The sequence below is a fragment of the Molothrus ater genome, chromosome 1, assembly GCF_012460135.2.
Source record: "Molothrus ater isolate BHLD 08-10-18 breed brown headed cowbird chromosome 1, BPBGC_Mater_1.1, whole genome shotgun sequence".
In the NCBI taxonomy this organism is placed as follows: Eukaryota; Metazoa; Chordata; class Aves; order Passeriformes; family Icteridae; genus Molothrus; species Molothrus ater.
This window is the reverse complement of record NC_050478.2, coordinates 132,056,100-132,083,646: the sequence shown is the minus strand read 5'-3', so window position 1 is coordinate 132,083,646 and position 27,547 is coordinate 132,056,100. Positions and strand designations below refer to the sequence as shown.

The following is a 27,547-nucleotide window of genomic DNA, read 5'->3' as shown; positions in this document are numbered from 1 at the left end:
AGTTCACCACTTCCTGGTGTTCCAGTCAGGAAACAGAACTTGAAAATGTCTTTTTTTAGCCAGAGTATCAAAAGCAAAATTGAACACTTCTTTGAAGTGTTATTTACTCATGGTAGCAATCTCATTTTAAAAAGCAAACCAAGTAACACCTGAGTTTTGAACAGCATTATTTCATGCTGAATTTATCCATGAAAGGAACCACTTTGTATTGAAGGGTCACAGAACTAAATTCATTAGTAAAAAAAACAAAACAAACCAAAAAACATAATATACACACACTTCTTTTTTCAAGTTTAAATTTACATAGCTTTCATACACCAATGTATCAACCCTTTATTTCCTCCTAGTTTGAAAATTACTAATGTGACATGCTGTATATTTTAAATTTTGAAGAACCAGTACTGAATATTTACATATTTATTCCATGCTTGATACTTTACTTTTCATTTCAAATTCCCTGACAGAAATCAAATGATTTATATCCCTGCTAGTTTCGAAAACAGTAAAATTTCTAAAAAAATAACCACCTTAAACACATGGTATAAAGGAGTGAGTCAGCTTTAAAAATATTTATGCAGTGCTCCTTAAAAAAATAGCATTAATAACAGTAATGCCTGTGAAAGCTCCACCCATTTTAGTCATTATTAGTAAAATTACATCTCCCTCTTATTTTACCATTCAGAAAATTGTTTGGCTTCCAATCCAAATCTGTCCATGTTATTTTAAACAAGGTTAAACTCTTTAAGAACCGATATTGCTCCCCATAGATGCACCCAGTCAGTTCATGGGCATTTCCCACTTTCATTGGTTATTCAATCACCTCCCAGGCAGTGGGACAGTCTCAGAGTCTCCATGCAGGAAAAATACAGCTAATAGGGGCCTTCTGTGTATCAAATGAAAAACCTACTTAATTTAGTCAGGCAGTATAGAGGTAAAAAAATTTCTATTTAACATAATACCATACTTTAGAACACTTGAAATACGATACGGCCAGTATTTAAGTAGAGTAAGACCCCTCTATAGCACTTCTGTAGTGTCAACAGACCAAGCATAAGTGAAAATCAAACTAAGTCTTACAGTAGAGCTCATTTGCAAATACTGCATGTGGCCTTTAGGCTACCCCACCCTGTCCAAAAATGCAATGGCTACTGAAAATCTGTTAATTCTATGAAACCCACGGAGCCCAAAGGAATGCAAACACATAAAACCTTACTTCACTGAATTCAATATGAAAATTAATTCAGAATTTAATCGAGTAGTGATATTTCTTTATGAATTCCTACTCCTCCTTTTTCTCTTTTCACCGTATCTCAGTCTAATTACAGGAACAAAACTCCAGTTCTTTATAGACTACATGTTGGCTCAGGTTACACACCTGTGTCTCTGCCCTCTTCTCAACTATGTTAGGCAGAGGAGAGAGAGGGAACAAATTAACTCCAGGTACTCTAAGGGTATGAGTATTTGCTTTCTAACTGAAAGTATATGCTGCTTTCCAGTCAAATAACTCCTGTGCTCCTAATGCATGAGCTGGAGTTGTAAAGTAAGTGATGGAATGTTGACTTATTCTTCCTGAAGTTAGTGACAGACTTTATTCAAATTTTACCTGGTGTGGGACTTAGAAGTTTCTAATCTCATTTCCCAAGATGTACAACAAAACCTACATTAATTACATTGACATTTGTATACTTTAACAGGTTAATTATTTTCAGTTGTTCTTCCTTCCATCATTGGCTACTGCACCTCCTGCCAGACACACCTCATTGATTAATAACCCAGACTGGATAATAAAGTAACAAAGGAAAAAAAGGCTAATGGCTCTAAACCTGAGAGGAAAAAAAAAACCAAAATTGCCTTACATACATATTTTTTAATTTTCTTGCAGTAATAAGTCACACACAAAACACTTGCACCTTTCTTTTGGCACAATGAATATTTAAGAAGTTCTTCAAGTCTTAACTGAAAGAGGTGCTTTACTGAGTATAGTCTACTGAAATCCACAAAAAAATTGAAACATTCTTTCAAAAGGAACAAAAAATTTACAATTGTACACAAAAAGTCTTGAATTCTATTGAAATTTCAATTCTTGTATCAAACAAAAGCTTTTTCTTCGGACAAAAATATTCTCTTGGTGTCCTCCAGATACCAGAAACTGAATTGGTCCGTTAGTGACGCTGCTTTCTCTGTCATCTTCACAGAAGTCCACAAGGTTGAGCTGTTCCACCACTGGGTCTTTTTCTATCGTGTGAAGGAACGTACATGACGACCTCTTCCACTGCCTCCACTAACAAATTTCCCTCTTGAGCCACCACTGCTACTACTATTAGCACTTGTCCAAGACGGTCCAATTCCTCCACGGCCTCTGGACGCACGATCGCGAGGACTCGGTCGGTAGCCTTAAAGCAAAGAAAAGTATACTCAGTTGGAAAAAAAAAAAAAAAAAAGCCCTAGGCGGAGTAGCTGCTGCCAAAGCGTAAGAAACAAAACCAGGATGAGATACAAACAGCGTCTGTTTCCTCCTTTTAATTTTCACTTTTCTTTTAGGCAAGCATTGCTGCTTTAATTGCGCTACGATTACCATGGAGGTACGAAGAGAATCGAATGACAAAAGTCTGAGTGCAAAATTAAGATTCTGCGATCACGTGTTCAATTGAGCAAGTTTTACGGGTTACAGGGCAGCTCGTACAAAAGCACGTATTTGACATGGTCTCACTGACAACTGTTCATATATGCTTAAAACATTTGCTGAATTTCAAGGTGTCTGCAGCATCCTTGCATGGTTTCATTTGTAAAGCAAAAATGAAATTCAAGGAATTCTCTATAGTTCGATGCCCATATGAATACCATGTACCTGCTGAACTTAATGGTCTCAGTGGTGGCAGTGGACCCCTGTTAAAATTGCTTTGACCACCTCTACTGTCATTGTAGGTTCCCCTGGGCGTACTCTGTGCACTCCAACTTGAGCCTCGAGCACCTTCACGACGACTGTAATTTCCTAGATAGGGAGAGAAAAACCAACACACTGTTGAGCAAACATCACTGGGTTTGGGGTTTTTTTTCCCATTTCAATCTTCACAATACTCAGGGTGGTAACATAATATTTATACAATTCAAATTGATAAAGATACTCTCTATCAACATACCTGCAGTATTCCAACTTGAAGTCTACAAGTTATTCTGCACAGAATCAGGGAACAGATCTATTTATCAGGCAAGGAGTCAAGTTGAAAAGAATTCACATTATCTAGCGTATCAAGACAAACTCTTGTACTTTCAGATTTTGTGGTGAAATAAATTCTAGTATTTATAACTTTATGAATAGAAGTATTTTCTGTTTTTACTTTGCAAGGACTTGCCCTAATTATGGGATGGAAGGAAAAGGAATGCAATCTTGACTATGTATGAAAGAAATTTAACACTCTGTAGGTTACAATCTCCAGGTTCACTGAAAATTGCATCGTATTCTTGTCAGGATCTTCCAAGGATCTTCCATCCTTTTATCCCAAACCCTCATTTTAACCCAAATATGTACTGTGGTGCTTGATCTCAGTAACTACATGTCACAAAAGACAGGGAAGCACTCCAAGAGTTGCTGAAACAGCTGACTACTTTTGTAAAAGAGAGGCAGAAAGGCAGCATGGGAATTCACAGCCTTGTTTCACTTGAAAGGCATTTGTGATCAACAGGCTGTGGAGCAGTTGTTTCATGGACTCTCTTAAATTAGCTATCTACAGCTTTGGAGGTTCTCACCTTCAAGAGAATCTTTCCTGGTGCTAAACAACTCATTGCAACAACACTGCTTCAAGGAAGATCTCACACCAGGGATGATAAATTGCTAGGAAATTGGGTTAGTATTACTGAAGCAATTTTAGCAAGCATCTACTCCAGTTCTAATACAGGAACCAACATACCTTTTGAAGCAGGTGGTGTAAAGAACCTGTTCTGACTGTGAAAAGCTCCTCGTCCTCCACGGTTCCCTGAGAATCCACCACGCGAAGAAATCTTCTGTGACACTTTTGGTGGCCTTTTGGCTGGTGGTATCCCATCTGGAGCAACCACTTCTTTGCTCTCTGCAGCAACAAAATCATCCACATGCATGGAGGGTGGCCTGCTTGTGTTCTGTTTCCTCTGACGGAAGATATCGTGTGGTCGAATTCCTTGTCCAAATCCTCCCCTTCCTCTTCCTCTGGGTGGTGGCACAACATGAGCTCTCTTTGCAGGCTCTATGTACTCAGATTTCCCACTGTCATGACAAACCATGATTTAGTTAGCTAATGTAACACTGTACTACTGATGGTCAGGCATTCTCCATACTGGAGATGCAATTTGAAAGGTATCTGACATTTTGACAACATACAAATCAATGCTGAAGACACAGTTAACTCATTAAGTTCATTTTACCTTGAAGTTATGAAGGTCTCATGCTTGTGCTTGCCAAGCTTGAACCCTTTTGTGGTTTTTGTGCGTCCAGGAGATGATGGTTCTGACAAAAATGACCTCTCCAATTCAGCCTGCAAGTCAAAGTCACTGCAGCCCTTCTCTGACAGTTCAATTAAGTCAACTTTTACCTTCAAAGAGAAAATTTAATCAAAACATCATTACTAGCACCTCCAAAAAAAAACCAAAAACATGCAGCAGTAACAAACAAAACAAAAAATGAAGCAGAGCTACAGCAAAATTATCTTGACAGATCTGAACACAAAAGGAGTGAAGGGCATAGCTCTCAAATATGAACACCTATCTTGCCACTTAATGACCCACAGTTGAAAATTCTCTTGCTTAAGATACAGCTCTATAAATTTATTAATGTCACTTTTATACAGTTTTGGTTTTGCTACGGAAATTAAAACATAACTATCTTTGCATGTAAATTAAAAAATTAAAACTAAAAAAGAATTAAGGCAATGAAGTCACAGAAACTGATTGTTTCTCACACAAGAAATTAAGACACTGCCAATTCCTTAGTTCTAAAAAACCCAGAATGTTACTGTATTTTCCATTATTAGCGTTAAAGTTTATAATCCAGAAGTTTCAAAAAAGAAACTTTTGTGCAGGTAGTTTCATTTACTACTGCCATGTTTCCCCCTTCTGTTATCTCAGAGCAAGTATTTAAATAAAAAAAAATGAAGCTCTGAGGCTCTTGTGGATATTACTGCAATGACAGAAGACAAGCAAGGAAAAGAAACTAAATAACATTATTTTCTTCCTTTAATACAAACTGATGAAAAGCCTCAAGAGCAGTGCAAAAGCAGTTTGAGACTGACACAGCAACTGTTCCCCTAGGGTACTGCAAAAGATCCCAATTTTGTAGCAGCTTCCAAGTCAATCTGAAAGCATTTGATAACCCCTTTAACAAATGTGAACCTCTCTATCTGGGTCAAGTTAGAAAGGTGAGCTCAGGAAAACAATCCATTTAGCCACATGAATTTCTGATGCTACTAGTTCAGATTAACCCTCATTTTTAAATCCACTTCAGATACATTAATGAAGCCTTTTACCATATCTAGGTCAGTGTCTATTTCTTCAGCCTGAAAGGGTGAGAACCACATGGACTTCAGCTGGTCATCCATCACATCTGCCAACACGTACGTAGTCCTACAACAGAACAAGGCCAAAGGCCTGCTTGGTTATGAACCACAACCACCTGCAAGCATACACAGCACCACAGGACCTGGCGTGAACATTGCTGCCCTACTCTTGATACTCACATGACATTAAATACATTGGGATTTGTGGGTAGTAGTGACAACAGTGCTCTTTAGATCCTGTTTTTAATATACTTAATTTATGTATGCATAAAATAGTCAATTTTCACAAATAAATCACTGCTGACACACTCAACCATTTTACCTGTTGTTAAACAAATTCTGAAGAGAGTCTGGTGCAGAAAGAGTAGGCTCAACATCTTGGTCACTCAGTGGACAAGAATCACCTGCTGACTCCAACATCTGCCTTACTCCAACAATGTTGTCCAGTAAGGATTCAAGGCCATCATCTTCCTTAGAACGATCCTATGTCAACACAGAACAAATCAGAATTTTCACCCCTCTGCAGAGAAGGAAAAATGTTTTGCTTATTTATTAAAAAAGGTGGAGTTACTATACAACAGTCTACCCAGCCACAAATAGTGGAAGTAGACACCTGAGAAAGTAAGACACCTGAGTACACAAACAACAGCAGAAAGCTCCTAGGTGTGGTACTAAACATACCATGTCACCACATGCACATTCTAGGTTCCATTCCCAACTGATGCAATATCCTTTATAACAGTCCCAAGGAAGACACTGCCCCAGGTTTTATGTAAGAAGCATTCCAATGTCCTGTGTCTGCTGTTCCTCATTCAGAACAATGGCTTTTAATCTCTTAGCTAATAGATGTAGACAGCCAGGGAAGGGACAGGAGGGAATAAAGCACTTGAAAGGCATTTATGATCAACAGGCTGTGGAGCAGCTGCTTCATGGACTCTCTTAAATTAGCTATCTACTGCATGGCTGCCATCAGTTACAGAGAATCAATTTGAATATCAGAGTTAAGTTTGCAATTATAATCACAGAGAAGTTGGATGCATTGAATTCTGCATGTCCTCTAGTCCAGTCCACACCATCACTGCTTGAAGCAGGACTACCATCTAAGCCAGGTCAGGTCAGCCATAACTTTATCCAGTCATGTCTAAAAAAAAGTTCCAGTGACACAGAGCCCAGAGCCTCACTGACCTGTTCAGTGCTTCACTCTCCTCTCTCTCAGTGGGTAATTTTTTGTTTCCTAATGTCAACCTGAACCTCTGAAGCCACAATCCAGGGGCATTGCCCCTTGATTTATCATCTGGAATTACCAAAATAAGTTTGATTCCACCATCTTTGTTACTATTTTCCCAAACAGCTGTGGAAAACTGTGAAATAGTTCCTGAGCCCTCTTCACCAGGCTAAACAAGCCCAGCTTCTTCCTCCTCTCACTCTCCTCTCACTCACTAGCACATGTTCTGTAGGTCCCTGAGCACCTTGGTAGAACCCTCTCCAGTTTCCCCAGGTCTCTCTAGAACTGGTGAGAGGGCAAAGCTGGTCACAGGTGAACACAACACTCACATGAGAGCTCAGCAGCATCCCATGGTGGGAGACAACAAGGCCCCTGGCTGCGCTGACCATGCTCCTTCCAGGATGGCTGAGAACACACTCACTCACCTGTTTCTAGTGACCCTTCACTGTTGGCTCACCTTTAACCTATCAACCAACACAACCACCTGGCCCTTGTCAGCCCAGCCTGCAACAAGGCATGGGACTATCCTGCTTTCACTGCAGACCTTAGCATTTTTCCTAATGAACCACACAAACTTGCTGCTAAACCAATCCTAAAGCATTTACTGAGATCTCTCTGGATTGAGGCTTTGTTGTATGTCAGATTAGTCACTCCCCCCATCCTGCTGGCATCCACAAACTCACTGAAAAGGAATCTGTTGTTCAGGCCTCGGATGAAAACACCCAACAATATCCAGCCCCCAGTATTAATTCCACTTACCAGTCAGCAGTAACATCGAGCCACTGCTAAGCTGGGGTTCCTGCTGCTTATTGCATTAACAATCTGCTTCACCACCACCCTACACCCTTTGCTTGTAGGTATGTGCTGCCTTCCATGACAGCATTACCTGCCTGGCTCATAGGATGTGCTAACAGAAAACTGCAACATCAGCTTGATTATTTGAATTCTTTTACCATAACATGTTTCTCCAGATCAAGAAGCAGGCTTTCTGGGGTTTCTTCTTTGTTCTGTAGTAGATGTTTTAACTCTGCAGTGGTAAGACCCAGCGTTCTGCCTGAATGGGATCCATCTGTTTCCATAAGGCTTCCATCATCTCCACAACATCCCTAAAATATTTGACAGTTGGGGAGCGAGTACTCATAAATGTTCAGTACTTCTGGACTCTAAATCCCTTTGAATTCTAACACACATTAGAGCAAATCTAGCAAAATGAGTTCTCTTGATTTAAAAATATATGATGTAAATTATTTTAACAAAGTACACTTCAACAAGCAAGTTTATATACTGCATCAAGATGAATGCAACCCTTTCCTGTACTAGATGAGGTCTGTATCATAGATTTTACAGTTTTTTCTATACTACACATCAGTACAGCAGCTCTCTAACAGGATGCTGTGAATCTAAAAGTGGGACACCACAGCATACTATTCACTTAGGAAATCAGTGTGAACACATATGCCTTTCTTCCTCCTGAAAAGCCCTCTTACTTACTAAACATACATCCCTGCCCAGCTTTCACAGATTTCATTAAAAACGAAAGATGGCACTACATTACTGATGGAAAAGCCCCACCCAGAAATCTGCACAATCAACCACTTTCTGAAATAATTGTTCCTGAGCATGTCTCACACTGCAGATTTCAGAAAATGCAGCTGAGTTTAAGCATTCAATACATATTTGCTTACCAGCGTATCAGAGTTCAGAATCTGTCGCATAAAATCCAAAAATGAAGAGGCCAGTTCACCCGTGTCTTTGCTGAAACTAGTTATTACTCGCTTCAATACAGTGTACAGAGCATTGCTGTGCTTTCTTAGAGAGCTGTTTGTAAAACAAAAAGAGAGAAAATACTTTATTGGTACATACACTGTGACTGTTCCACCATAACTGGTTAGAAGAAAATGGCAAAATAAACCTGGCAAATTTTACAATTATCATCTTCAGCATTGATTACAAAGCTGGAGCTTCAGTATTTTCTCCACACTAAACTCCTGTTTTCACCAGTACTGTCTGGTGAAAATATCTGCAGATATTTCAGAGTGCACATATACAGCTATATATACTACCTCAAAACATTCAAGAAATCACAATTTCATCTTTGGCAGAAAAGGGACTGAAGTACAGAAATATGTGCTTGCACAAGGACCTTATGTATGAAGCAGGATCATGCTTGCAGCTACAATTTCACTCCACCCCCTGATGCCTAACTGCAGAAAACAAACTGTAAAGGCAACATGAACAGAAACAGCAAGGCTGTGCACTGAAGCTGACAGCTGGACACATGGGATCCAGCATCTCTAAGATGCAAGAACATCATCTGTAACTTGCTAATTTTTAATTGGTGGTTTTATGGCTTCTTGCATCTACAACTTGTAAAGTGTTTTGAACCACCTTGACAAGGCTCCTTTTTCTCTCTGCAAGCCTCACCTTTTTGCCTCTGCACTTCAACTTCAGCAAACAGAAACAGGTCCAAATACAGGACAAAGAATCAAGTATCAAAACAACATGTTGTCCAATACATGTATATTCTGTTCAAAGTGAGTGAACAAAAATGGTTTGGAAAAAAAACCAACTAATTGCTAAAGCCTTAATTGTCTGGAGATCAGAACACTCGGGAAGTGCAAACTGAATCCCCTAAAAAGACAGGAATTACAGACAGTTCTCCAGATGAGAGCTCTTTGAGTGTCACAAAAGGGAAAGAACAAGAGCACTACATCTCATTCTAATCCTCCAGCCTTGGAGTGGGGAAACAGTGTGTACAAATCTGTTTCAAATGCTTTGTCTCCTTCATGAAATTAAGTGCTTCTGTATGCATACTGCAGAAATTATTCAGAGTGTGAAGGAAGACCAAAATACTGAGTAAAACACGGAAGCCCCAATGAGAAACGAAAGCTTAGATGCCTTATCCTCAACATTTTCTACTAAACATGTAAAAAATTATTCCACACTACAGTTTTTAAACAATTTTAAATTGTCAGGGATATCATAAAATACCATACCTCTTCAAGTGGTAGAAGCCATAGTCATGCTCCGTAAGGAACATCATTGTTCGGATGCATGTCAGCAGACAGCTGTAACTGCTCTCAGAATTCGTTAATGTTTCCATCAGACAGTCACAAATTAAGGGCATCAGCTCTTTGCTTGGTAAGGAGTTGGAAAGCTGCTCTAATTCAGACACAGAGCCTTCTGATGAACTTGGTAAAATAAGTGCAATATCCTGAAAGAATTATTATTATACATATAGTAAAAATGCATTCTATATGCCCGCAGTAAATATAAACCATACACACATGCAGTCAGAAGCACTGGGCTCTTTCACTATCCCTCTATCATCTTATTCCAGTATTTCAGTTATTACTGATCAGCAAAATACTAACCTAGAACATCTTTTTTGTTCAGTCCTGTTAAGGGTTACAAACCATTATTTATTTTTTAAACATAAAAGCTTCAAATTTTTCAGCTTCTGAAATATTGTAGCAGAGGTAAAATTAAAGTCAAATAGTCACTGGATAACATACACAGTTTCCTGCCTAGGTAGTCAATGTGTCCCTCAATCTCAAAACACTGGTCAAAGAGGCTGAAGTTCCTTGGCTGATTCAGCTGGAGAAGAGAAGGCTGAGGGGTGACCTCACAGCAATCTAAAAGTGCCTTAAGGGAGCAGGAGAGGGGCAGGTGCTCTCCTCCCTCTGCTGACCAGCCACAGGACACAGGGAAATGGAATGAAGCTGCATCAAGGGACATTCAGGTTGGACATCATGAAAAGGTTCTTCACTGAGAGGCTGGTCAGTCACTGGAACAGGGTCCTCAGGGAAGTGATTAGGCACCAAGCCTGTCAGAGTTCAGAGAGCCTCTGGATGACACTCTTAGTCATGGTTTAGTTTTAGATATTCCTGTGAAGGGCAGGGAGTTAGACTTGATGATCCTTATGGGTCCCCTCCAATTCGAGATATGCTTTGATTCTAAGGTTCTGTGAAAACTAAGAGGCGGCAGACACCACCTATGAAGTTTAGGATCTTCTGTCACTTCCATATTTTACATAAAATCAAACAAGATTGATTTTCCCAACAAGTTTGTGTGGACAGAGATATCTTGTTTGTATATCTTTGCAAATGGCTGATTATCTCTACTGACCAACAACATCCACATGTCTTTTGTGTAACTGAGGAAGCACTGGATCAAATAAATACACGTGCTAGTGAGACAAATGATGGCATGCAAATCTGTGCACAGATTAATGAGAAACTACAGGGCCAGTCTATGAATCAACTTTCAATGAGCATTTCTTACCTTGCTCTACCAACTTCTGTTTGTTTTTTTTAATGGAGGAGTTTTACAGTACCAGCATAGCATACATATCTTTATATTTGGAATACATTTTCAAGAGGTTTCAGTTAGATAACTAAGAGATACATATTTATTTAACTAGGTAAGAAGTGAACAGTGACAACTCAAGTTTTGTCAGTGGCCCACAAGGAGAAATGGTATCCCTCTCTCAGTTGATGGGACAGGAAATCTTTGTCCCATTCAGTTTCTGGTCTCTAATGAGCTGCCAGAACAGTGCACATAATGCAGAAGACATGTCATAAAATAGAAACTATTTACATTCAAGAACAAGAAGGCAGCATATCTGCCAAAGTAGCCAACCATGCACCATTTTTTGTGTTTTAACAAGGTTATTTTTTTTTAATTTTGGAAAAAGAGGGGTGCTTAAGAAACAACCTCATTTAATTTTTCTCCTACAATAATCAACACACATTATGCATTAAATATAGCCAATACCTGATCACAGAGGGACTGCAAAAGGGAAGTTACATATTCAGAACACTGCTGATGAGTGACATTGTCCCCAGCTGATCGCATCAAAGCCAAGAGCTCCTGGAAAACCTCTCCATACTTTTCATCTCCTTTAGTAGTTCCATTGATAAGATGCAGAATAGCCAATTTACAAGCTTTATGTGAAGCCAGGGCATCCAATAAAGCAAGCAGTCGAGTGGTCTGTCCAGTGTACTGTTTCTCTTTGTCTTCTGTGTTGCTGAAAGGGTTATTAGTGCACTGTGAAAAAGCTGGTTTAAAGTGCTCTAAGAAACTATAAAAACAACCATCACAGGAGTCATATAATTCTGCATTTTAGAAAAAATTCACCTAGTTTGCATACTTAAACTTATAGTTCCATTTACTTTTTGAAAACTGCTCAACTTTCACTAAAGAACTTCTGGTCACATCATTAATTAATCTACTGTGCATTTAAATACTGTAGGGTATCTAATTGTATAAGATAAATATGCTGTTATGTAAACAGTATCTAAGGGGATAATTATGTTTTAAAGAAAGAGCACTCAGTTTCAAAACCCTCTGAACCTGTATCATTCAACTTCCACTAGTTTACAAACATCTATACACATATATAATTCCAGTACAGCAAACTTTACTGGCCTACTCTTCTAATTTATGTCATACAGGTCCTTAAAAGCACTTTATAGGAAAGATGAGGCTTTGCAAAGCCAACCTGAAGAAAATCTTCCTAAATACTTACCATAAACATGCAACATGAAACTGTCTACATCAAAACCTAGAGGTATGAGCTGGTTCTCTGGCAACCTTAAGCATTATCAGGACACAGCATATAGCACTGGAATGAGAATTTGTTCAGCCCATAATGCATAATATTTCCAAAAGTATTTTCTTCCTGCTAAATCTACTGTGCAGAAGCAAGGTGAATTAAACAGTTCATCAACAAAATCTTTGCAAGAGAAAACAAAAATACCTTTGCAGGTCTTCTACAATTAGATCCAATACTGTCCTCATGATGAGCAGAGCAGTAGGTGAAGCCAAGTCACAGAGCTGAACACAAATCCTCCTCAACATGTGCTGAATGGGCTGGCAGGACGAGCTGGAGAAAGAGCGAACGATCTCCTGGATCAGCTTGGCCTGCACATGGAGGTGCATGCTCCACAGCTTCCTGGTGTTCAGTGCCACTGCAATATCATGGGCTTCAATTACCTGCACGAACAGAAGGGCAGGAGGGTTCTTCCTGTCAATTTTTATGATAAAATCTGAATTCTATCACAATGTATAAACAAAGCACAACTACTGTCCTCATTAAAAATATGGAATGCCATTTTCATTGTCACCAGATGACAGTGCATGAGCCAGCAAATTAGATATTCCCTCAGGAGCATGGATTGCCACAGACCTTTTATGCTTACTTAATAAAGATAACAAATTCAAGATCCATGACAAAAGAAAGAAGAGCCTTAATATACCAAGTTCAGCATTCAGAGTTAAATTAAAAGCTTCAGAGACAGTCATTTAAGTAACAGAACAGAAATCTAGATAATCTCACAAGTGACAAAAGAACAAGATATGACTGCTAACTTAAGAAAAATGCTCCAATACCAATTTTGTTTCTGCTGAAAAAGACTTATCTACACAGAATCTGTGTGAGCCCAAATGCTTTACTACAACTTTAATTCATCCTTTCACGCATCTGTTCTTTCCACCACTACAAAAATGGTCAAAGTGTTATATAAAAGTAATAAAAATTCTTTAAAAACTAAATACATCTCAGTTATACCTGAGTAGTCTGCATGGGCAGTGGAAGAGGCAACAACTCTGAAAGCAGTATAAGTCCAGAGAAAAAGCCTTCAGGAATTCTCAAAATTGATGAGAGAACTTCCTTCAGCATTAGAGACCAAGTATTGTTCGCCAAAGTTTCCTCAGAAATGGTAAGTTTTTCATTAACACCTTGTGTAAAAGTCAGTAAGACATCAACAATGTCATTCTGGATTTTTTGTTCATCGCTATCTAAGCGGCCTGAGAGAGGAATAGAGCAGAGGAGCATGTGTAAAGAAACGAGTGCTGCAGGAACACGCATGTCCTTGAATTCAAAGGATCCTCCCCTCAGGAGCTCTGTCAGCATTGTTTTAAGCAGAGTCAGCGTACAGCGGGCCATGGAAATCGTAGTGACTCTGTGCAGTGTGGTGCCCATGTTGACATGGAGTCGCCAAGGCTGAATAAGGATGCTGTTCAGCTTCTGTAACACCCGGATGAAGGTGTCCATTCCCTCGGAAGAGAAGAGCTGAATAACTGCAAGATTCCACTTAAGGTCTTTCTGTTGACCTGTACAGAAAAGAAATAATATTTTTGTATTTCTAATTTCTCCTGGGCAATCACAGTTACACTTTAGCCAGGTTTAAGTAGAAGACTCAGAAAACTAAGATTTGTACTTGAACCTGTACAAATCCATCAGCCATACCTTCTACCATAGGCGGTGGACATGCAATATGACAGAGAACACGAAGTGCAGTGGGAAGACCAACTCCATCTGGAGTCATCAAACTGTCAATATTCTTTTAGGGGAAAAGAAAAAGAAAAAAGGAATGAGTCTGTATTACAAGGAAGGACTTCATGAGTATACTGCTTGCTCCAGTATACTCATGCTACAGAATTCAAATTCTGTATTTAGTTACTGTGTGTCACAAAATTTAAGTTTAATTATTTCACCTTTTGGTAAGCAGTCATAATTAACGCAGAAACTAAAAAAAAAAGAGCATCAACATTTGCATTGTGATTTACAGGAAGCTCAAAGATTTAAATAATTAGATCTTTGCATCATATATTTACCTTAGATTTTGTTTCAATAAATATAACAATGCAAGACCCAGCCTAGATCATAGGCTTTAATAGAAACATCTCTTTTGGATAACAGTATGTATTTTTAAATATGTTAGTACATATCTAAGACAAAATATCAGACTACAAAAGGTCTAAGCTTATAGAACATAAATAAAGATAACATCTACCTATATTTTACTGACCTGTTTGATATATTCAATAAGATTTGGAATACAATTTATTTCAAATCTAAGATTTTTCAAAGGTTCCAGCCACTTGCTGAGCTCTGGGAAAAAAAAAAAAAAGACTTAAGTCAGTGAATTTATGATCATAAAACCTTTTCCAATCAAAATGTACTTAATTTACACAATAGGCATTAAAGCCAAGTGCAAAATTTGTGGGGCATTTAGTGCAGCTGTAGCCAGCTGAAAAGCATCAACAAAAACAGAACTCCAGAATAGGCAATATATATTATGCACACTGACAAAATTTGGCTCAAGCCAATCTGAAGGCATCTCATTATCTCCATTATCTGTAATCAAACAATTTTTTACAAAAGACACTAAGGGGCACTGTCAGCTAAAGAAAAGAACCAAAACACATTCCCCTTAACATAAAGCATAGGTTATTACAAGCTAAGCACAAAACTTCTATTAAGTGCCCAATCAGAGCCAACCTCTGCCCTGCACTCACTCATGCTAGAAGTCGTTACAGATTATCAGTCTCTCTCAGTCTAGAACAACCTGAAAGTTACAGGTTCCTAGGATAAGAGATTTAAAGATTTAAAAACCATTGCTCCTGAAAATATTTATAAAAAAGTGAAGTTCAAGTGCATATGAATTGATGACTCAGACTGATTTCATGATTTGGTTTAAGCTAGCCCTGCTTCTCATAAAGTGGTCTGATGATCAGGTGAGGAGCAAAAATAAGAGCATGACAGAGGAGAAATTTAAACTTAAACTTTGAAGAACTCTGATTTCTTTTAGTGCATTTAAGTTTTGGAAGAGATTATTGGTATGTGGTATATGGTAAGTCTACATGAGTGGGTTAACCAGTGCAGAGCACAACTTTGGCCATCAGAGTCTCAATGTTCAGGTGTCAGAATAGTCTCCAGGAGGATTTTTTTGAGTGTTCCAGGCCTGATCTGTAAGTCAACACAAGCTGGGAAGACACCAAGACACAGCTTGGACATCAAAAGATGGAGTAACAGGGTAACATGGACTATTCCATGTCAGCTGGCCTAGGTGCCCTGAAACAGTCCCAGGATTATTTAGTAGTAAAGATTCTGTCAGACTACATCACTCTCCTGGTTTCAGATGGGATAGAGCTTGTTTTCCTCCTAGTTGTTGTTCAGTGTTGTGTTTTGGATTCAGCATGATAATAACACTGATAACACACTGAGGTTTTGGCTGTTGCTAACCCTAAGTCAGTGCTTACCCTACGTCAAGGATTTCCAGTGTCTCATGCTCTGTGAATGAGGAGCTGCACAAGAAGTTGGGAGGGAGCACAGCCAGGAGAACAGACCCAAACTGTCCAAAGGGATATTCCATACCACAGGATGTCATGTTCAGTATGAAAACTGGGAGAGTTGCCTGGCAGTGGACGATCACTGCTTGGGGAGGGGCTGGGCATTGATCAGCAGGTGGGCAATTGCACTGTGCATCACTTGTTTTCTTGGGTTTTATCTCTTCTCTTCTTTTTATTACAATTATTACTATTGTTATCATTAGCACTATTAGTATTATTATATGTTACTTTTTTTTTTCAATTATTTAACTTCTTATCTCAATCCAGGAGTTTTACTTGTTTTTCCCTGATTCTCCTCCTCATCCCAGCGGGGGTGGGCGGCAGGGTGAGCAACAGTGGTGTGGTACTCAGTGTCCAGCAGGGGTTAAACCACAGCAATAGCAATAGTAAACAAAAATCAGACTCAGCTCACTGACTAGTTAGTCCACTTCTACAGAAATTTACTCTCCTATTATCAACACAGTTTGAATAATTTCAAATTTCCTGTAATTATCCAGAACTCATGGTAGCTATTTTACTTGAAAAAAAAATTAACTCTAAGTATTTCCTATTTAACTCTCATTAACAGAAAAAATTGCACATTATCTCAGTGACTCAACTAATCAGATGCAACTGCAAAAGTAATTTCATTATCCAAGCCAGACAACTGTAAAGCACCAATTATGCACATAAAAAAGATTTCTTCTATACATTCAAACAACTCAGTTGATAATTACACATACTGTACCTTGCAACTTGGTGTTATTTTCATCTGCTTTACAGAGCTTCAGCAGAGGTGCTGAGTGCTGTTCCAGCATTTGGACATCACTGGAAGATTGTACCACCAGCAAAACAAGGATGCAGGCATAATTATAAGCCACTGACTTCTTAGACTTTGAGTCTCTGAAACAACAACAAGGTTTTCCTTTAGATCTCAGCTAACACAAATGGATATCTGTTAGATTTTCATTATTTGACCCCTAAAAATCTACCTACAGAACTTTTACCTTCCACAAGGATTGACACATACAATTATCAATGAAAGAAATCCAAACAATTTCCTCCTATTTTTTGGCAAGTGAACACTTTCTGCCACATTATACACATTCATATTCATTTCAGCATCAACAAACCATGACATCCAGTCAAATGGCATGCAAATATTTTTATGTAACTTTATCTGTTTCACAAATCATTTTAAAATCACTGCTACCTAAAGTGCCTGTCCAGAGAAAACAATGACTGCATTTAACATCTACAAGAACTTGAAGAATTGAGATTCCCACCCCAGAGTAGTGTGCAGTACTCTCCATACCAAACTTTTTACTTGTTCCACAGACAACATTTTATGCTTGAATAAAAACTGCCTACCTACTGATTTTTCCACATAATCAAAAGTTTGCCCTACATATATTACAAGAACTTTGTTGATGACCTACACAGATTTGGGGCATTAAGTACTTGATTACAAATGACAGGCCTGATTTTGTATTACATGCTTCTACTTAAAAGTTGTTTTGGCTTTAAATAAAAACATCGGGATCTAAAGGAAATTTTAGATTTATGGAATTATTTATAAAAGATAGATACTTTTAAAATTAAAAAACTAAAGGATATAAATAAATGCATACATTACCCTAAAGCTTCTTTGGAATAGTACTCCATTAAAGTAGTAAGACTTTGGAGATTTTTTTCCAGACTGAATACATGAGCCACAGCAGATCTTCCTACAGGGTTAAAGGTGATCAAGTAAAGGTTGTGAAGTGTTCCCAGCAGATCTGAGTGGTCAGTCTCCTCACTGGCTGTGCACCGCTGGAAGTGGCAGAACAATTCTGAAATGCACTGTAACGTCTGTGTTGAATGCAGGAGCCACAGGGCAAAAGGATCCTCGTTGGCACCATCTGACTGCAGACCTTCCTCTTGATCCGGGTCAGAAAACTGACAAAGTGCTCTAACCAACAAGTTTGTTGCTTCGTGCTCAGAAATAAAGAAAAGAAGACCCTTCTGTGACTGTGCCAGGAAACGCAATATATCTCGGATAGCCTGGAGCACACCTGGATGTGCACCTGTCACTGGAAGAGACAGTAGCAAAGTAATGCATTCCAAGAAATGGTGACTATGAAGATATCTGAAAAAAAAAACAAAAACAAACCAAAATCAGGTAAGTAATCAGCAGTACTACAAATATTTGTCAACACTTTATGTAGAACTATGTACCTCCCAGCTTCAGTACTTATTGCTCTGTGGACTATGAGAAATAACTAATTATGAAGCAGTACAAAATTTAAACCTTACAAAATGTAATTGCTATTATATTTACAGAAATAAGTCCTAAAATTCTGATCTCCATTAAAAAAACCCAAACAATAAAAACCTCAATCATATCTACACACAAAACAGGACACTGTATTTTATTAAATTTACTGCATCTGAATCATCATCAATGTCAGATTCAATGTTTTAAATGTGCTAGGAAATCAATAATTACAGCATATCTAGCAGGCAATTTTTGAAGACTCTTTGCATGTAGATGCCTATATTCAGCCATGACCTACACCACTGCTACCAAAGAAATCTGTCAGCATTTACAGAAATACTTTCTAGACAGAAATTTGCTAACAGAGTAAGAACCCATGAGATGTTTTAAGGAGCTGAAGGCAGGCAAGCCTCAGCTCCTCTGCCTGTGCTGTGAAAGTGAGCACAGTGACACAACTGCATGACTTTTTCATCAGAGACCAGTTTGCATCTTGTCACCTCAACATCCAGACTGAGGAATTCCAGACATATTTTATCCATATACATAGTTGTGTTCGAAGATAATAAACACTCTAGATTTACAATCATTTTCAAACTGGACAGGACTAAGCATAACTGGTCAGCATCTACGAATGCAACCGAAGGGTGAGCACATTACCAGCAATAAGGAGATTAAAAAAGAGTAATAAGGATGTTAACTTCAGGCTAGGTGCATTCTAGGTTGATCAAAAGCCAATAAAATAACAGGCACATTAACTTATCAAGCTCTCTCAGACTTCATATCCACAATCTAGAATCTTCCAAAAAAGAGTTAAGTGAAATATCTCAAAGTCACCCCTGAAATATATTTCTATCAAGCTAGAGGAAACACACTCTAGAAATTAAATTCACAACTGCTGTACCTAAACAGGACAGGGTAAGGATCATCCCTTTCTGGAGGGCCCTGTAATGCGTGCCATGGTTGGGAAAGATTTCACAGGGGGCTGAATCATTGTATGAGGAGCAGTTTCCATCAAATGGAAGATCTCTTCAAGGAGACTAACAAGTTTTTCCATCTCTCCTTCGCTTATATTAGAAGATTCCAAAAGATGATCCATATCCATAGGAGCCTCCACATCATTTTCATATTCTTGGTTGGTTCTTTCAAGTCCTGCCAAGTCCTGGTCCTGTTCTGGCTCTGTGTGATTAGGAAGAGGAGGAGTGTTCTCTGCTAACTGATCCACCACCTTTTTAATGTCTGACAGAATCTCATAGAAGTGACATTTCTGGAGAATTGCAGAACCAGCTGTAACAACTCGCACAGTCTGATCTAACAGTATGAGTTCCAGGAGTTTCTGATAACCACTTTTTTCATGTACATCTGTGCCACCTCTTAGAAACATTTCCATTCCCTCAGTCATACTAATTACACTATCCAAAGCTTTAAAAGCATTAAGTTTAAGGGAGGATGATACATGATCTGCAAACAACAGTTCAAACAACACATTAATCACTCCTGCCTGCAAGAGTGCCGTTATTCCTTGAGTCCCACATTCTGCTAATGAAGACACCAGCTTTGTCCCAGCTTTGAGCTGTCGAACGTTCAAAGCAATGGGCTGCTTGAGAGCCACCTGAAGGTTTAAAGCCTGCAGGGTCCAGTCTACTAGCTGGGTAATATAGTCTTGCTTTGTGTCTTTCACCAGCAGGTAGCTCAATTCTTTAACTATTAAACTTGGAATTTCTTCTAATGCTGTGACCCACTTTGCACCCCTTTCCTCTTGATATAATTCCAGCAGTTCAGTTAATTTAACTGAGCCTTCCACTGCCCCTGAATTTTCTTTTTCTGTGTCTTGATCCTTTATTTTAGCAACTTCATTTTCAAATACAGTCTTGTAAGGGCAGCTGAAGTATAAAAGTGGTCCAAGCTCCTTTTCAAAAGGTTCATATGTCACAGGAGGCACAGATGCCAGATCCTCAGGAGTATATTCAATATCAAAGCTTGGATACTTAAATGTTTCACGTTCTAGATCAGCAATTACATCTTCATCACTTGAAATCTGCTCATAGCCATCATCTCCTAAAAAGACAAAGATTAAGTTACCAAATCAGTTATGAATTAACCAATTCATAACTGCAGAGAATATCTTCCAAATACAAGTAGTGATTCATTTTACACAAATATTATTAGCTAGAGAACAACCACACACTAACATACAAAAAGCCTTCTCTGTCAAGATATGAGTGAAAGCCCCACCTGACAGGCGTTTTTTATGTAATAATGGAGTCATTTAAAAGAATGTATAAAGCAAGAAGTTTAACTAGAATACACATTACTACAACTATATTGCCCGATTTTCTTCCTGTGATTGCACCTATAAAAACACTTCTAGCCTGCAATTTCTGCATAGATATGGGTGGGATCTTTAAATAACACAAGAAGATGACAAATATATAAACAACTTCACATGGTTTTTACTTAAGAAATAGTCTTTCACCACTTTCCTACATTTCAAAACAAAACATAACAAGATTGAATGTTCATTCTCACCTATACAACTCTATCTATTTTCCTCTATAAATAGAAAGTTTTATTATAAAGGAATAAATATCTGACAGCAAGATACTGCTCTTGAGAGATGCCAGCACCACAAGCAAGGCAATGTTGCAATAACCAAGTGTCCTTCCTAGGATGAAGCTGGGGGGGGGTGCTTTGCCTGTTAAATAAACAGGTTCTTTCCACTTCTCTCTGAGGAATCCTTCCCAAACCAGCTGAGGGGAGGGGCCGTGTGGGTTTGCTTTCTGGAAGGGCCCCCTTTGGAGGTTTTCTCCCAAATTTGCCCTAAACCAGGACACCAAGGGAAAAAATTCAGTTCCCTTGCACATACTCATCATGAAGGTACTGCCATCAAAATTTCATAAACCTCTATTTTTTTTTCTAAAGTCTACAACTTACCATCACCTTCTTCCTCCTCTTCACCCTCTTCTTCATCTTCATCATCTTCCTCCTCCTCCTCTTCTTCCTCATCAGCAATACTCTCTACTGTATGACCATCATCATCATCATCGTCATCATCGTCCTCATCCTCCTCCTCTTCAACATCTACATCATCATCATCATCCCCTTCTTCTGGCTGATCTTCCTCTACTTCTCCATCGTCCGAGTACTGGCTTTCTTGATGAATGGACGTTCGATCAGGAGAAATCGGCTCAAAGTAATCCTCCCTATGGTCCACATCATCTTCTTTTTCCCCAACCACTAAAAACAGATACAAAGTTTCAGAAATAAGAGCACTTTTCCAAAATCCAAAGATATTAAATAGGACTGGCCCTATGAGTAGGTCCCATCTGGCCCCATACACTTGGCCTGACCATTCCCTCCTTGATTATTGAGGGTTCATTCAGCTCCCTGTATGTGACTTCCAGCCCAGGGTACCTGGAGAGTAACTGCTTTTCCTACTAAAGACTGAGGCAAAGAAGTCATTAACTACCTCAGCTTTTTACACATCCTTTGTCCCCATGTATCGCCCTGCATACAATAAAAGAGATTCTCTTCAGCTCTCCTTTCATTTTTTGCTAATGTATTATAGAAATATTTTATTGTCTTTAGTGGCAGTATATATTTTTTAGGTTTCTGCATCACATACACTAGAGATGCAAAAAAAGCATCTTGAAAATCTTCTCGTGATTTGACTGAACACAATCACTTAGTTCAGCAAGACTATCAACATCTTGGCACTTCTAAGCAATACAGAGAGTGGGTAACTTGGCAGATGCTGCAAAATAAAGCAGAAGGACAATGGATACCAGACTCAACAGAACACCTATATAAAACATGAGTAGCATGTTTAACAGTGTATTGGTTAACAGCCAATATTCCCAATCTACTATCTTTAAAAATGATGCAAATGAACAAACCCAAAGCCTATTTTTCTCCAAATCCCTTTCCTAAAACTGAATCTGTCCAGCAGAAGTAACAGCAGATAAGAAACTTCACACTGGGCAGGAACACAGAATTCTGCCTCCTCTAAGCAGTGATGTATAGCAAATAAAACACAGTCTCTTCTCATTTTACCTGACACTGGCATAGGTTCATCCTCATCATCATCAGGAGGAGGAGGGCCTGGAGGTGTCCTTGGTCCCCTGGGCTGTGGTCTTGGAGGACTGCCATTGAATTGGTCTTCTTTCTCCCCATCAACTATATTTATTGGGAAAATAAAAACTTGTATTTAATGAAACCTCAGGAATAAAAGCAGAAAATTTTTGGGATTCGGGGCTACTTTTGACTGGGGAACACAATTGCCCAGCTTTTATTTTATCTATATTCTGCGTTACATGAGACAACTTTCTAAAGTCACTTTTGATGAAGTAATTTTTGATGTAAACAAGAACTACATCAATAAACAAGCTTATTTTTTTAATATAATACTTGTTTAAAACTTATATGAGTAATGCCAATTACTCTACTCATACTGTAACTCTATCAATAATATCTGAATTGCTTTAAAAAAGTTCACATTTTACGAAACTGGCTTTTGCAGTTTACAACTGTCTTTTACTGCACATAGTATGCAAATTTTGCAGTCTTCCAGCCATGCTTTGAACAATAGTTCTAATTTTAAATCTAAAACAAAAATTGAAGCAGGAATTTGACCATGATTCTCTTCATGGCTGTTCTAAAACCAGCACAGAGCACTCCTCTGTAAAGTATTTTACACAAGTCAGATAAGCAAAGTTAACAACTGTGAAATTTTCTTATGACTTTAATAATATTCTAATCAGGTTTTTTTATATTCCAATCACCTACATTGTAATAAGTTCACACAAGTTAAACTACATTTTTAGCATCCAAAGTAACTAGCAACACATCAAATAAACCACTCTCATAAAAGCACTGGATGAGACCCTACTTAAAACCATTCAATATAAATCTAGAAAAAAAAATGAAACTAAAGACACAATAAAGAAAAATGAAAGCCACTGTAATCTAAAATGTGGAAGAATTGAGGATTTGTTTTTCAGATGGGATACTGTAACACTGATTTGTAAAAGAAAAAATCTCTTTCTTCTCCCAAGACTCACCATGTTTTGGATTCCTTTTCAATCCAGGCTGTTGCTGGGGAGGTGGAGGCGGAGGGGGTGGTGGAGGAGGTGACTCTCTCTCATGAGTTATTACCCTGTCAACTGAGCCATATATTGCCAAAGTCAGACAGTTGTACCACCCTCTAAGAACCAATCCATCCGTGTTGACCTGTTGGTTTTTAAAAAAAAAAAAAAAAGGAAAGAAGAAAAAAAAAGAAGAAAAAAAAAAAAGCACTTAAAGACAACTCCACAACTCCAAAACAGTTACTCTAGCTTCACTGTATCTGTATCTGCATAAAAGCCAAAAGAAAAATCCAACATTAAAATTCCTCTTTATCCCACATTTTGAAAACTGAGAACACATTAAACACATCAATCACTGCAACAAATAATCTTTCTCTAAAATCATTAAATTCCTTGCAGTACATACATTGACTAGATACTGGATCTACAACAGCCTATTAATGAAAAAAACCCAACAAACAAAAAAACAAAAGACAATACAAAAAACCACAAGAAAACTCTAAAGAGTATCTAAACTACAAGCAGGTTTTAGGATAAGGTTTGAAACAAAAAACACTTTATACAGTGCTAACCCACCACATGAAACCATGTTTACACCTAAATGACAGATATGTGGGGAAAGAGGAGGTTTAAATCGCACTGCATTACCTTTGCATTGGGCCTGAAAATAATTGAAGTGTTTTCATCATATTCAAGGCTGTTAAATGAAAGATACAAAGTAATTTTTCATTAATATAAAGCAGAAGTAAAACACAGCAATACTAATCACACAAGCCAACAATAAGATACTGAACAAATACATACAAGAAAGAAAAATCACTTCTTTCTACAGAATTCCTTGCATTAATATATATCGGCTCTGTAAATTTAAAAATAACAGAAGTTTTTCTTACTTTAGCATAAACTATGTCCTTCCATACAGATCAGAGGAAAAGGATAAAAACACAAACTAGCAAAATCCAAAGCAAATACGAAACTCATAGGAGATACAGGATTTTCTATTGCACATTCTCTGCACTATAAAAATTTTCAGGAAGAAAAGGTAGATAATGAAGTCACACACTAATCTTAAAGGAAATTACCTTCCCAGCCGATCAAAAACAGGGGCACTTGGTTTGCTGACATTGTTGAAAAACAAGTCCAGTTGAAATGAATGGGGGGATGTCTCTCTAGGAACAGAATGAAAGTAAAATTAAATTAGATGAGTTCCTTATCAGAGTAAGCAGGACTACCACAAAATTATACTGTTTAAGGAACGCCTGAAAATAATTACACGTTCAGCAAACACATAAATACATTTTACATTTTTATGTAGGAAGGTCTATTGAGATACAAAAGTTCAACAAAACAGTAAGAGGAAGGTTCTCCTGAATCTGATACCTGGTATCTTTCACTTACCCATAAGCCCTGTTGTCAGGCAAACTTGTGTGAGCTCTCACTCCCGGAGGAATGACTCGGACTTCATTGATGTAAACCACACATGGAAAACGAACCACGTCAATATTGGTACTTTGCTACAAAACAAAGAGGAAGCAAAGTCTAGGAAATGTAAAATACAAACCATATAATGCACTTGTATTCTCTACTAACAGAACATGCAGCAATCCTAATAATAAAATTCAACTCTGTAAAATGCTAAACACTGATAAACACTGTTATACAGAAAAATAGAGTTTTTAATATAATCTCAGCATTTTTCATACATTTGGCACTATTTTTTCATAGAAAATGTTACTATTAAGTTTATTTACTTAATTTACTACCTTTATTTGCAAGAATCTTTTTAACAGTAACAGGTTGTTTTTTCCAGACAGAAAGTATGCATGATGTAGTTCTAAACATTATCAAATTTCATATTTCAAATATAATATTAAAAATTATACCAATATTGTAATTCAGTATATCTGACTTACAAAAGTAAGTACGAAAATCTGTACAAAATTTCCATATGATGCTTATTTTTCCAATTTTGCAATACCTGAAAACCTTTAGCAATTATCATTTCTGTTTACCACACAGAAACAGCAAGTATAAAGAATTCTTCTACTTTCCAAGATGTTTGAGCAAACTAGAAAATTATCAAACTTACAGTGACTCTCCATGTAGCAGCTATTAAATAATTAATGCTGGACATCTTCTCTCACTAAATTCACTGCATTAGATCTTATTACATTTATCCATCATTTTATCATACATATGCTCATTAAACAGTACACATATGTAACTTCATGTTCAATTGTAAACATATAAAGATTTTCTTAAGAGAAGCTCATAATCACATTTCCAATTAGCAAGCTGAATTAGCAGACTGATAGGAAAAAAAAAAACCCAAGCCACTGATCTATTAACACAACTAAAAAATGAAAAATAAAAAAAAGTTGATTTGCAATCAAAATTGATCTCTTTCACTACAATCAGCAAATGAAACCAGCAGAAAGCAAGTACTAAAATTTTTAGAAAGCTAGTAAGCAATAAAAGACAAAGCCGAATTTTAGAAACAGTTTTTAAGATACAGTTTTGGGCATGTGTTACTGTCATCTAAAAAATCGATGCAGACATTTTTTAGCACACAATAAAACAGCTTAGCCTGTGGGCTGATGTGTCAGAAGCTGGATGGTGGAACCAAAGGAATCCTGCTAGGACAGGGAGCACAGACACACGAACAGGAACAGGCCGAGTGCAGCCTGCATGGACTGGGGGCTGTGGGAGCTCATCTGTGCCTCTAAAAAACATCTGAGTCATGCAGGAGACTCAGATTTCTGGAGGAAGGGCTGCTCTGGGGAGCTTCATCCTCAGGAGCACCACCCAAATAAAGACAAATCCCTCTTTAAATGATGCTGGATTATATCCTGACAGCCATGCATCAACATCACCAAAACCAGAAGTGAATTCAACCCACTTCTCCTACAAAACATTAAAAAAAGGCCTTACATCAGAACTACTCAACAGCAGTTAAACTGCATAGCTAAGCCAAATAAATAATTTTATTCAAAACCACAGCAGTACTTTCCAAGAACTGTAAGTTCCAGTGCAATACTCATAATCCACAAGGCAGAAGAATCAGCGCAACATAAAGAAGGCTTTCAAGAAACACGTATAATACCTAAAGTTCAGGTTTGGACAATGGCACTGGTAAGAATGGAAGTGACAGAAAATTATTTTAAATTATTAAAAATGTTCAACAAGAGAACATAGGGTCCTGGAGAGGAATAAGAGTAGCTACTGTTTCTATGCAGGGGAACAGCACTGGGTAGCCCTCCCCACCTAACATTGTTCTAAATAGTGGAATTAAAAACACATTTTGGCCTAGCTAATCTGGACAGCTAGAAGACTCCTGAAAAACTTTTCAACTGCATTTCATTGCATTTCAAAATACTCCATTCTCTTTCCCTAATGCCTATCTATGAACGCAGTCAGTTATTGTATGAATTTGAAACGTCTTTGTCATGCTACAGTACACAATCACTTTTCCCCTAACAGTCCCGTTCCTGCTCCCTGAACGGCACAGCGAGCTCAGCCCCAGACAAATCTGCTGCAAGATCAGCAGTTTGAAAGATGCTCAGGATCCCTACACCCTCAAAGTGCAATATTTGCACGATCTTGAACTGCCAAAAAAGCCTGACATAATCATTTTGTGTCAAGTGAATAAATCTAAGGGAATATCTCACAAACACACAAATATCCCTCCTCATCATCAGCTACACAAAAGCATCAGGAATCTCACAAGTGGCAGGGCATGGCCGCTTCAGAAGTCAACTTCTTCCATTAGATCGCCTCCTCGAAGCACGTTTATCCTCTTTGTTCTCCGCTCGCCTCTACTCCCCGCCACCTCTAAACCCCCGCTGCTTTCCCACCACCCTCCGCCCCGTGCACCTCGGGCTGCCAGGACAGCGGCTCGAGCCAGGCTTCGCGTCAGGCAAGGGGAGAAGGAGGCGGCAGCTCCCCCTTGAAGGCACCAGCCCCGGGGCTGCTCCTGCCCCACCGCCGCCGGGGCCCGCCCCAGCGGGGCTTCCGCACTCCCGGGAGGCCCCGGCGCAATCAAGGGAGCGTCGGCAGCAGCCCAGGAGGAGGGAGAGGAGGGGAAGGGAGGTGAGAGGAGAGGCGGACCCGAACCCCGTTTTACCTCCGCGCTCTGGTGCTTGAACGTGTCCAGGAACAGCAGCTCGGTGGCGGCATCCGCCGCCATCTTGGCTGGGCCGCGGGGGACGCGCTTCCGGCGCGCGCACGAACGCTTCCGGGCCGTGCGGGGCGGGCAGGGCGGCGGGAGGGGCTGAGGGCGGGGCGAGACTGAGCTGAGGGCGGGGCGAAGGCCGGGCTGAGGGCGGGGCTGAGCTGAGGGCGG

The 27,547-nt window shown here is 38.8% G+C and overlaps 1 protein-coding gene across 1 annotated transcript; it reads right to left on the bottom strand.

Annotated features, from left to right (window-relative positions):
- Positions 1-150: 150 nt before the first annotated feature.
- On the bottom strand, positions 151-27,408 carry VIRMA (vir like m6A methyltransferase associated). The gene is given in 25 exon segments (XM_036406280.1): positions 151-2,393; positions 2,849-2,992; positions 3,909-4,240; positions 4,399-4,565; positions 5,496-5,592; positions 5,848-6,008; positions 7,704-7,856; positions 8,436-8,568; positions 9,747-9,964; positions 11,527-11,779; positions 12,512-12,747; positions 13,322-13,866; positions 14,003-14,096; positions 14,565-14,647; positions 16,616-16,770; positions 17,504-17,995; positions 19,026-19,066; positions 19,068-20,179; positions 21,056-21,358; positions 22,175-22,297; positions 23,182-23,350; positions 23,854-23,902; positions 24,288-24,374; positions 24,604-24,719; positions 27,329-27,408. Coding segments are annotated over 25 exon segments (5,484 nt in total). The 5' UTR covers positions 27,392-27,408; the 3' UTR covers positions 151-2,235.
- Between the last annotated feature and the right edge of the window lie 139 nt (positions 27,409-27,547).